General features: G+C 42.7%; 1 protein-coding gene across 1 annotated transcript; it reads right to left on the reverse strand.

The window, feature by feature from the left end:
- Nucleotides 1–1,445: 1,445 nt before the first annotated feature.
- LOC148593688 (uncharacterized) lies at nucleotides 1,446–10,764 on the reverse strand. Its single transcript, XM_088529876.1, has 3 exons — nucleotides 9,653–10,764; nucleotides 2,471–2,634; nucleotides 1,446–1,588 (listed from the first exon to the last, which is right to left on the reverse strand). Exons 1-3 carry the CDS (start codon nucleotides 10,762–10,764, stop codon nucleotides 1,446–1,448), a joined length of 1,419 nt encoding a protein of 472 aa, XP_088386002.1.
- Nucleotides 10,765–12,507: the final 1,743 nt, after the last annotated feature.

The following is a 12,507-nucleotide window of genomic DNA, read 5'->3' on the forward strand; positions in this document are numbered from 1 at the left end:
CAAAGGAGATACACCTCTGAGGGGACTGCAGCCCATGGGTGACCCATGCTGGAGCAGGGACACTAAAAACAGAGTAGCAGCAGAAAACTAGCAAGAAGCAAAGAGCAGCAGAAATAAACCAGTATGCATATCACCCCAACCTCCTAGGCCACTCATTGCCTCACAGGGGGAACTGGGAGGGAATGAGTGTAACCCAGGGGGAAAATAAGTTGAGTCTGGGGAAGGGGAGGATGGTGTTTACTTAAGTGTTTGATTGTTCTCTCTTTTTTCTTAATACCTGAATTGGTGATCAAAAGTTTGTATTAATTTGCAGTAAATTAGGTAAAAATTCCCTGAATCAAGACTGTTTTGCCTGTGGTAAGGCAATAGGCAAGTAAATACTTTCCCACAAGTAAGTACTTTTCCACAATTGATGTGTATTACCCCAAGCAAGCTTCTGTAATGCCAAATCTTCGGTTAGGCCCTAGTTTTCCTCTCAGTGCCTGCTTTCAAACAATTCTTCCGCAAACAATTCTTCCACATTATGCGCCCCGTGACTATAGTCACTCAAGCTTCACATGAAGTTGTTTAGGTGTTAACAGTACATGCCCTAAACATGATGCAGTTGAGTGATTGCACATTGGTACATTAGATGGGGGGAGTTACAGAAAAGGCAGGGAGTCTAGTTCTACAAGAATATATATACAGAAAATATTGCAGTTACAATAGTAAACTTTGTATCTACCCCGTGACTCCAGTTACCATTGTATATTGAAATTTAGTCTCAAATTAGAGTCTTAGTACTTGGGACATCAATTGGGTCATCTGCCTGTAAAGGGGTATAAGCAGTGAACTGAATCATCTTTACGTTAATAGCTTTCATTATAGTAGATTTTACACAAGATATTGCTATACTTAGGATAATTATCATCACAGTGAACATCACCACATATTCTATTAAACTTTGGATCCAACCAGTGACACCAAATCCAAACCAACTAAACACCTTCGCCAGCCAGGTAGCATTCATTGATTCCCAGACTTCATGGGTGTCTTTTGCCACCTGTCGTATCTTCTCTAATTTGATATCGAGGTCCTGTGTAACATTAGGGATATAAATGCAGCAGTCGGTACTGGAGAGGTTTAGGTAGCCACAAAGTCCATTTTGGTGTAACAGCATCAAGTCCAGTGCCATCCAGTTCTGAAGAGTCTTTTTTGATGTGGCTTGTAATTGATGCAGAGGAGCAGAGTCCGTGCATACCAACCATCCTGGAAGTGGCAACTGTGCATCACCCCAAGCAAGCTTCTGTAATGCCAAAACTTCTGTTAGGCCCTATTTTTTTCTCTAAGTTTCCCCTTTTTTAGGCCATTCTTCCACGCCCATTTACCCCAGATATCTATCCAAGACTCTCCTTTCAGAATATCCATTCCCAGGATATTCATTTTGTCCAATAACAACAAGGGTTCTATGGTAGGTCCCCACTGGTCAACACTAATTTAGCTGGATAGTTGTTAATTGCACCATTGATGCCTGCTACTGGAACTGCTCGCTTCTCTAAAGGAGGTTTACCTTCATAGGTACGCTGATCTGTCATTGAAACCTGTGCTCCTGTAACAATCAAAAATGTTGTGGTATATTTGTCATTTACAGTGTCCAATGTTCCACGACTCTGTGGCGACCCAGACAATGGAGCCAAGCCAGCTCCTCTATTCATTGGAATCACTTTCTTCATGAACTGGGTCTGCTGGCTGTTCTGGAGTTTCCCTTGCTAGTTGTTTGAGCATTGCAGCTGGAAGATCTTGCAGTTGGCGCCTCGTTAACCCGTTATCTAAGCATTTTCGCTAGACCACTCTGTTCCTTAGGCACACCGCCTGGAGACACTCTGCCTTTAGTATTTCCTGATCAGAATTGAGAGCAAGCCATGTTGTTGCTGGGTTTAACTGTTTGTGTGGTCCTAATCTTTACCTTAGAGACAGATGTTTCATCTAAGGGTAAAGCGGGCAGCATCTGCTGCAGAACTGTCTCCCACCGAGTATCTGCATTTATTCCTGTCATTGTAGAAAAAGCAAGTGGTTTAAGTGCTACAGTTGCTCCTTTAACTACAGGGTGCATACCCCCACTGAGTAGCATGGGATTGATAAGGGTTAATATTTGTGGGTTGCCCGTTTTGACCTACAGGCTCTGGTTTATCTGGGATAGCAGATTTTAGCACGGCAATTTGTAAATCTGAGCATTTTTTTCACAACCATTTCCTTTTCCCATCCCTCTCAGGGATGGGAAGCTGACTGGCAGGGAGCTTCCTAGCCTAGCACACAGCGCAGCCCCACGGTGAGTCAGCTTGCTGTAGTATAGGGGTTTGTAGGAGAATCCCCAGTCCTAATACTAAACTTTGAGCCTCCTCCATGGTGAGGGTAACCTGATTTGCTCCTTTTCCCCATATACAGGTCATCCAATCTAGGGATGTATCTCTGTCTTTAGATGAAAACTTACTTTGGAGATCAGTTAACTCCAAGGAAGTAAAACCTCTTGCAATTGTCAGAGGGGGTGTATCTGCTGTTTGCTCAATTTTTATCATGGGAGCAACTACTTTATTGTTATTTCCTTCTCCCGTGTCATTTGAATCATCATCATGAGGAGGATTGGGATCAAGGATCCTAGGTATACATTGCAGCCATTACTTTAACAGGGTCTATTTAAATAGACTGCAGTAAGTGATCCCTATGTACGTGGGCATCAGCTATGATATGGGGCTGCCATTTTGATTCTAAGAACATATTCTTATTTTCTAGCTTTATACATCTTGTTTTATACATCACGTTATCTTTTATAACTGTTTCTATCTCTCTTTCTAGTGTGTTATTCTTACATATTTCCTTTTCTATCATTTCCACTGCTGCTCTCAAGCAACTTCCTAACAAACAGCAAATACTTGCTTTTCCCTGTCCTTTCTTCAATTTTCTAGAACATTTCCATTTTTCAAATTCATCCCAAATATGACTGGGATCACTACAATGTTGTTCTACCCATGAAAATTCCCAGATAGAATTTTTCCATCCCTCTTTTTCAAATCCAGTGGCTAGTATTTTCCATCCTTGGTTACTATTCATAATAGTTTATACCCTCTTAATGGTAGTGGTCCTGTCTGCAGCTGGTCATAACACTACCCTTCCCACTCAGTGTGAGTCACCTCTGTCAGACTCATATTTGCAACTGTAACCTTAAATCAGAATTCCTGGTATTGCTGAAATGCTAGCAATATAATTGAAAATATTCACTCTCAGGAATATCCTGTCCATGACACCAATTAGATACAAAACTTTGCTTTTGCTTTTTTTGAAATCCATGAGGTTCCTGTCAACCCATTTCTTCAGCCCGTCCAGGTCCCTCCGAATAAACAGCCCTGCCCTCCAGCATATTGACCTCTTCCTCCCCTCAATTTGGTGTCATTTGCAAACTTGCTGAGTGCACTCTATCCCATCATCCAGATTGTTAATAAACAGTATTAGTCTCAGTACCGATCCTTGGGGGACCCCACTAGTTACCAGTCACCAGGTGGACTTTGCACAACTAATCACAACTCTGAGCCCAGCAGCCCTGTCAATTTTCCACCCACCCTAATGACTGCTTATCCAGCCCATATCTCACCAATTTGGTGATGAGGAGGCTACAGGAAACTGTGTCAAAGACTTTGCTACAGTAAAGGTATACAACATCCACTGTCCTCCCATTGTCCACAGTCCTAGATCACCTCACAACATAAAGCAATGAGGTCAATCAGGCATGTTGGTCCGACGGATCAGCTCCCTTATTTGGTTCATTAGTCACCTGCATGAAGAAATTATCTTCTATACATCCCAGAAATCTCCTGGATTGGTTACACCCAACCCTATTGCCCTTCCAACAGATATAGAGGTGGTTCAAGTCTCCCATGAGTACCAGGACCTGTGACTGTGAGGCTTTCTCCAGCTGCCTAAAGAAGGCTCCATCTACTACCTCCACTTGATCAGGAGGTCTGTAGCAGACACCTACTACACCACCACCTGGGCTGGTCTGTCCTCTAATCTTCACCCACAAGCTCTCTACTACTTTGTCACCTGTGTCAAGGTAAATCTCCATGCATTCAAGCCACTCCTTTGCATAGAGCACAACCCCTCCTCCTCACCTGCCTGCACTGTCTTTTCTGTAAAGCCTGTATCCCTCCATTCCAGCACTTAAATCACAAGAGCTATCCCACTATGTCTCTGTAATCCCCATGAGGTCATAGCTCTGCAACTGTGCATGGACTAATAATGCCTCCTGCTTGTTCCCAATGGTATATGCGTTGGTGTACAGGCTTTTGAGATGAACCCCAAGACATGCTGTGTTTACAGGGGAAGTGTTAGAGATTCTCATGTTTTCCCCATATACATTTGTCCTGCCCCTTGTGCCCTTGCTTCTCTTCAGGTTATGGTAACCCTCTCCCTGCATACCCAGTTTAAAGTCTTCCTCACTAGGTTAGCAAGCCTGTTTTCAAAGACATTCCTGTCCTGCCTCTGCTCAGTAGCCTTCATTCCTCAAAGAAGGTCCTGTGCTCATAGAAGCCAAAGCCCTGCCTGCAACCCCAGCTATGTCGCCAGATGTTGAACCACTGGATGAGTCCACTTTTGCCCAAGCCTTTCCCCTCCTCATACCTCTATTCAAATTTTGAAAATGTGCAGATCTCTGACACAGATTAAATGCAATAATAATCCTAATCAAAAGAACACAGTTTTATATCGATAGTATTCTAATATTATATAGCAACTATTTACACAGCATTAGTACTGTGATTGGATGTATAATTGTGTCCCCCAAAGAACCTTCCTTATTACACAGATCAAAAAAAGGAGGAAAAATCTGTAGAAACAAACAGCAAAGAGATCACAAGAAGTGAATGCAAAAGTAATACTCCGCATCAACCATTGCAGTAAAAAACAGAGATGCAGTAAGGTAGAAAGAAAACTTAAATTTCAGTTTGTGTGCAAGAGTACCTTCAAAAAACATATATTTTTCCTCCTCTTAGAAATAATTTGCTTAAGATTATGGATTCTTTAAGCATTCACATTTAGCCAGAGAGGCAAGCCCACATTTCACAAAACACAGAATACTTGAGGTTGGAAGGGAGTGCTAGAGATCATTGGGTCCACCCACCTGTATGGGAGATAAAAAATTTCTTTGATCTGTAGAGTCATAACAATCTCCCATGGGAAGCAGAGGCCAGACCTTGAGAGAAAAGATGTTTGCCTGCCTGGGCTGAGCGATAAGGAGCACGGAGGCAGCTGCTCAGGGTGGTTCACAGGCAGCCCCCCCCCCGCCGGAAACCTGTTGAAGGCGGCCGCTTGGCCAGGCTTGCGGCCAACTTAACCGCAGATGTCCTCCAAACTAGCTTTAGAAGTCAAACACCCAGAAATGAAGAAGAAGAGGAGGAAGGCAGGACCCTCAAATTAAGGGCTGGGACCCCCAACTGGTATCCGCACCTGGGCACCCAGGGGGAGAGTTGTGCAACTAGAGGCGGAGTTTGTCTGCCCCCGCGGGCTGCCTCCTGGGTTGTACTGACCCTACCTGCCAGGATGCACCAGGCAAAAAAGCGGACAGTGCGGAGAGAGCGGGGGAGAAAAGAAACTCCGAACTCTGAGGCCTGCGCTGTCTCCACGGGAGCTGGTCAGCAACTCTCTGATCTGCCAGCTCAAGAGGATGTTCAGGCCCAGATCAGCAGGTATCACCTCATGAATAGTTATCCATACTTTGCTTCTTTTATGTGCTTTCACCTGAATAAATGCTTGATGTAGTCACCTCGTTCTGGCGTGATTATTGCCAAATCCTGAGCCCATCCGGAATACCACCCCTGCTCAAACAAGGTCACCTGGGCACACTGCTGACTCATGTTCAGCCAGCTGTTGACCCACACCCCCATAAGAGGCTTTACAAACAACATGAATCATTCAATAGGTTATAACAAGGTAAGGTTCTGAACAGTGGAGCTGTTTAAAAAAAAAAAAAAAAACCCCAAAACTATTACCCATTATTGAGTGGGTATTAAATTTGTATCTTACTCACTGCACTGGTAAAAAATGTTGTTAAGGGATAAAGGGCTAAAAAGTGAAACACACAAATGAAAAAAAATAATGAGGATTAAAATGTGGCTACTCTTAAAAATAGGATTGTGATATGAACAGCTGCCTAGGTATTTGAGAACACAGCCTTTTGCAACACAGAAGGATGACAAATCATCAAGTATTGTAGAAGCCAAACTTTTATTCAAAGTGCATCTTAAGTCAAAGCTGATCTGGAGTGTAAATAACATGGACAACATTTGAATAATAGTAGATCACCATAGAAAGGCTTGTGGGTTCTTATCCCACCCAGAGAAATTGATTAGAGATTTTTTTGCAAAATGCTAAAGTGACTGTCCTTTATTTGTGTTTCCATATCTTCCACCTTCATTATATTCTACCAGAAGTGTTCTGTATAATGAGTATAAGACTAGGAGCTCCATCTTTAAAATAAGTTGCAGAAAATGATTTTTTTTGGAGGGGGTAGAATTGACAATAGTTTTTCCTGACTTCAATAGCTCTCTGGAGAAAAAAAAAATGCCTCTAACCTCACAGTAACACATAGGCCTAAACTATTATCATTAGTAGTAATAATATACTTTACAAATAAATGCAGTTACTAGAATTACTTCAAAGCAATTTGAATGTACTTGATTCATTTGTTTGAACTGATGCATCCTTGGGTACTTCTCTAATCCTTGAGGTGTGATAGCTTCAGTATTTGTCCCATTCAGAATTATTTGGATAGCACATGCTCTATCATAGAACGGCCTCTCCCTTTTCTTTAGTCTTCATAGCTCATTGATAAATGTTTCATTGGCAATTACCAACTTCAGCTTACCAAAGCTGAACTGGAATAGAGAATGGCAAGGGCAATAAGGAGAGCTTCTACCACTACATTATTAGTAAAAGGCTGAACCAAAGAAAAAAAAAAATGGGACCATTGCTGAGTGGGGCAGGTGACTTAGAGCAGATGTAGATAAGGTTGAGGTATTCAAAGCCTTCTTTCCCTCAGTCTTCAATAGCAAGGTCTCCCAGACCTCTGTGCTTAGTAAAAGGGTTCAAGGAGGAAAACTATCAGCAGTGGGTGCTTTATCTAACAATATTTGTATTCCTAACAACTACATAGGAACTTTGGGATTCCAAAATCAGTTTAATTATTCAAATGATGTCGACTCAGTAGGCCAAGATAGCATGTGACTCCTCTCCCCTTCCCTGCAGCATTCAGAAGTAAAGGGGAAAAAATGTTTGTTTTCAGTGAGGCAGCATATGGGTCTCATTCATCCTTTGCTTACACATTTTGATAACAAAAGGAGACCAGGCACCTTGCCCGTTGTTATTTCTTTGTACATTTTCCAGGGACCTTAGAGTAAATTTGGAAGCAAGACTAAGTGAAGTCAATTTATCAGTCAAAATTCCTATACTATTTTATGTTTGGTGACCCTTGTTTCAATTTTAAAAGTCCTCTAAGCTTTTCATGGGATGTATTGCATCAATTAAAAAATTTAAGCAAACCAATTATAATTTGGAACTAAATAACATTCAGGTTTATGAATATATTACCTGGGGTCTTGTGACTGGTCAATGAACCCCCTACAATGGCAGAAGGCTAGGCAAGAGTGATGTGTTCATGAAGCTCAGGGAAGAAATTGGGAAGTGACCGATCACAGCTGTGGCAAAGAAAGCTGAACTTATCTCAACACAAAGGTGACCAGAGGGTAGCCTTTGATTTGGATAAATAGATATATCAGCTGAGTGGATCAACTGGATATATCAGTTGAGCAAGTCAAAAGGTTGTGCAAATGTTTTCCTGAGTTAGCCAGACCAGCATGGGGGTGTATATGTGTCATGGATTGAGTGGTTTTGGGGGTGAGTGGAGGAGTTGGGGGTGAGTTGAGGGGAAGAAATCAGGGAGGCAACTACCAGGATCAGATAATGTGGTAGTTAACACCTGAACAGGGCTACCTGTGAGAAGTCAGGATGAGCTGGGGAAGGAGCATATCCGTCACACTCCACCCCGTGACTATAGTCAATTCATCTTATCATCACAGAGTGGTGGTACGGTCACCTCTTGCCTCTGTGCCATAAATAGTGTATTGATAATTTTTGCATTTACAGGTCCATGGCAAGTGAACATAGTTAGCATAAAGTATTGCTATTACGTTCTAATTTATACATTTTGGCTGGTTGAATTTTGGTTATTTGTTTTGTCATGTACCAGACCTTTACATACAATATGATTACAAATAATAGACCTAATAACACTAAAGTTAGTAAAATCACAATTGGATGAAGCATGAGATTAAAAATTCCCGTTGCTGTTGGCGACCATCCGAGAAGGGTTTCCCACCAGTGGTGTTCTCCATCCCTTTTCACTCTTTCCAGAACATGGTGTATTTCTTCTGTATCATGATGAACAGTGATTAGAGTCCTTTGTCCATTGTCCTGGATGCATTTCTGTACTTGATGCAGGCCATCGTGGTGTAGCAGTTTTTTTCACCAACATAAGGTTCATTCCAATGGGGGCAGGCATTAGAATTAATTCCTGTACTTCCAGTATACTTAACACGAGCATGTGGCCATGGCCACTCTGGGGTTCCTTGATCACAGGTCAGTACTATTGCCAGCGTTTGGAATAGCAACATGAATACAGCATTTCCATCTGTCGTCCTGCATGCTGCTGCAAGAGAAAATATAAACTTGTTTCGGTGGGGTGAGGCCGAACAGGTTACCCCATTTTAAAAAGAAGGAAAAATCCATCGTGCGCTAATTCTATGTTTTGCGCCACTGTTATCAGTAGCTTCCCAGGCAAGTGGGCCATGAGGTTTAGTTAGAGTCATGAGGTTTAGTTAGGCACAGTACCAATGGATGGTAAATTGACCATCACAGGCTGTCCTGGCTGTAATGTTGTTGGACATTCTCTTTTACCTCTAGGTTGAGCACTAAGCTCAGTTTTCACAAAGAATACTCTGCTTACAGGGCTTCCAGTAGGCCCATAACGATTATTTAATTGTTGGAGCACTTTGGGAAGTCGGATATCCCATTGGGCCTTGTGTGGGTTGAGGCTCCTTTTCAACAAGCCATTAGCTCTTTCTATCATCCCATTTGATTGGGGATAGTAGGGGGTGTGAAATACCCACTGAATTCCTTCTTGCTTTGCCCAATCTTGCACTTCTTTACATGAGAAATGTGAGCCATTATCACTTTGGATAAAATCAGGAGTAGGTAGGTGTGAGAACCAAGACAATAGTCCTTGCACAGTACTTCGCCCATTGGCTTTCCTACACTTAGTTGCCAGAAGCAACCCAGAGATCACTTCCACTCCTGTGAGGATATATTGATATCCTGCAGAGGATTTGAATGGTCCGATATAATCAATTTGCCATGTAGACCACAAAGGTTTTCCCTCATTGATATGTAGAGGTGGAGCTTTAGCAGGATGATCTGCTTGCAACCTTAATCTGCACTGAGGACGTTCTGTGAGAATAGTTTCACAAGTTTCCCTGTTTCCCTGTTTCCCTGTTCCCTCTACTCTGTGCAGCAAAGTGCTTCCTTACCCGTGTGACCTAGGTTTTGATGTAACCATTCTCCCAACCGATACCACTCAGGATCTAAGGTGATTTTCCTAATTTTAGTCAACTCATCTACTTTCTGGTTCCACTTTGTGGCTGGTTGATTATCCTTAGCATGAGCTTTCACCCATCCCATTTTAAATGGTGTTTTTCTCGCTATACCCAGCAATAGCTGCCAATCCTGTTTTCTCCAGACTGGGGTTCTATTTACTTCCCAGTTAAGAGTTTCCCATTGACAAAGCCATTGTGTGGCACCAGCCCACACAGCATAAGAGTCTACATATATAACCCTTGCTCCATTTTGTGCAGCTAAAACTACTGCTCTTAACTCTCCTACTTGTGCACTGCCTTCATCTTCTTCCACTACTTCTTCACCAGTGGTAATATTTAATGCAACAGCCTTATACAGCCATTTACCATTTACCCTTTTTGCTGAAGCATCTGTAAACCAAATGTTTTCTGTTGGTGCACCATCAATGAGGGGTGGTGCATTCAGAATTGGCGAAGGTTTAAAAGGTTGTTGTAATGCTAATGGATCTGTGTTTACAGACATCTGCAATTTGGAAACCTTAGTATGCCCTTCAGTTAGCTGCATATTTTCTGCAACTCCTGTTAGATAGGCATACCATTTTCTGATAGTGGGTTTTTGTGCAATTCCTTCTGGGGGAGCAGTCCCCTTTAGGATTGCTTCTAGTAAATTAAATGGTCCTCTAGTTTGCACAGGTTGTCCTTGATGTATCTTCTCAACCTGTTTAACTGCTCGGACTAAGGATAAAAGTCCTTTTTCCCATTCAGAATATCTCAGTTCTGTTTCTTTAAATGCAGTTGAACTAAACAATAAGGGCCTTTTTGGTCCATCAGGGCCCGTTTGGAACAGGTTACAGGAAGTAGCATGTTCAGCAAAACCCCATTCAGCTATAATAGGGTCGTGGGGGTGTACTGGACCCAGTGACTGAAATGTTTTTAATTCCTCAGTCAGAATTTTGACTGCCTCTTTATGTTCTAATTCCCACTTCCAAGGTTTGCCTTTCCTTAAGAGGGAATACAATGGACGAGCAATAATAGAAAATCCAGGTACATGCCTTCTCCAATATCCTAAAGTTCCCATCAATTGTTGTAATTCTTTCCTTGATTGGGGCATTCGCAGCTCTTCAATTTTTCTTAAGGTATCTGGAGGAATCACTGCACTGCCAGCTATCCACCAAGTACCTAAGAATTTTACTTCTTTGCTTGGTCCCTGACATTTTTCAGGTGGTACCTCTATGTCAGCTTCAAGTAAGATTTGCCATACTGCTGTGGCTGCCTTCCCAACCTTCTCAGGAGAATCACCCCCAATTAGGATGTCATCTATGTATTGGTACAATTTCACATCCTGAGGAAGTGAGACTGTCTGCAAAAGTTCAGCCAGTGCAGCATGTGCAATAGTAGGTGAATGTTTATACCCTTGTGAGAGTCGATTGAATGTGTATTGTATACCATCCCACGTAAAAGCAAATTTCTCCCTATCCTTCTCTTGTAAGGGAACCATGAAAAACATGTCCTTTACATCTAGTGTTGCCATCCAAGGGTGTGCAGCTGCTTGCAAGGTAGCCGTTAAGTTTGCAATATTTGGAACAACAGCTGTTAAAGGGGCAGTATTAGCATTCAGGCGCCTATAATCAATTGTCAGTCGCCACCTCCCATCTGGTTTCCGAACCGGCCAGACAGGTGAGTTATATGGGGAGTGGGTTCTAGAGATAATCTGTCACTTCTCCAAGTCAGCTATGACTTCAGAGATGCCATTCTGTGCCGCAGCAGAGATTGGGTATTGCAGTACATTAGTAATTTTTGAATCAGGGAGTGCAGAGGCTGTGCGAAGTACACACACTGTAGCCTCCCAATTTCTACCCAGGTTGGGGTAGATGTTTGATCCAAATGACCATACACTGACATCTGGCAAATGCCAGGTTCGTCCATTTAAAACATCGAAGCCTAAAATATTTTCATAATGATCTTTAACTGCAAAACGAGTAGCCAACACACGCCTCTCACCCGGGAGCCATAGATTAACCTTGGCAGTTTGACACACAACACTTGCTCCATTCACACCAGTAATGGTAACTTTTTGCCGTCCAGGTTGCACACCCAGCTTTTTGGCATTCTGTGTTGTTAGTATTGAGATCTGTGCTCCTGTATCTATTAAAAACTTCACTAATTGTCGCTGAGGACCAACAGGAATTAGGATATATGGGCCATTATCACTTATCCACTGATAAGCTCACTGATAAGCCTCCACTCGCAGGCCCAATTGTCTCCCCGGCATTACTCGTTTTTTGAACTCATTTCTTGCAGTTCTTCTCTAAGGTGAGAGAAGAGATTGTTTCTTTTTCCAGGGTCTGGCACTGGAGGAGTCGATGTACGCTCCTTCCTTTCGCTGTTACCTCGTTTCTGGAATGCTTCAACGAGACTGAGAATTATACCTGTGGGTTTACCTTGTATAGCAGCTCTTGGGATGCCTAGAGCCAGAGCTTTTCTCCATACTTCGTTCCTACATTTCTTAAATTCAGTCTGTGAGAGCTGCTGCTCTTTCCCTTTGAGCTTGATTTCAGTTCCCTGCTTTACTGGTCTCACTCTGTGATGTTCACTTTGAGGTTTAGAGTTTGCAGTGCTGTTAGGATCACACCAACCCATTTCACGGCCATAATTAGCTATGCCATGCATTAGCTCAGCCTAGGTAGGGAGCTGTCGATGGGGGTCAGATAGTGCTTAAGGATGGCTGGGGCACCTCTTACCAGTGGTTTTAGCATTGCAGGATTCACTATAGCAGATATGGGGGCATTGTCAGGCCCTCGTTCATGCATGGCCTGGATACAGGCAACTTTTGTGACAGCAATAGATAAGTCAC

This window comes from Tinamus guttatus, unplaced genomic scaffold, assembly GCF_059628265.1.
Source record: "Tinamus guttatus ecotype Peru unplaced genomic scaffold, ASM5962826v1 Tinamus_guttatus_pri_ptg000354l, whole genome shotgun sequence".
In the NCBI taxonomy this organism is placed as follows: Eukaryota; Metazoa; Chordata; class Aves; order Tinamiformes; family Tinamidae; genus Tinamus; species Tinamus guttatus.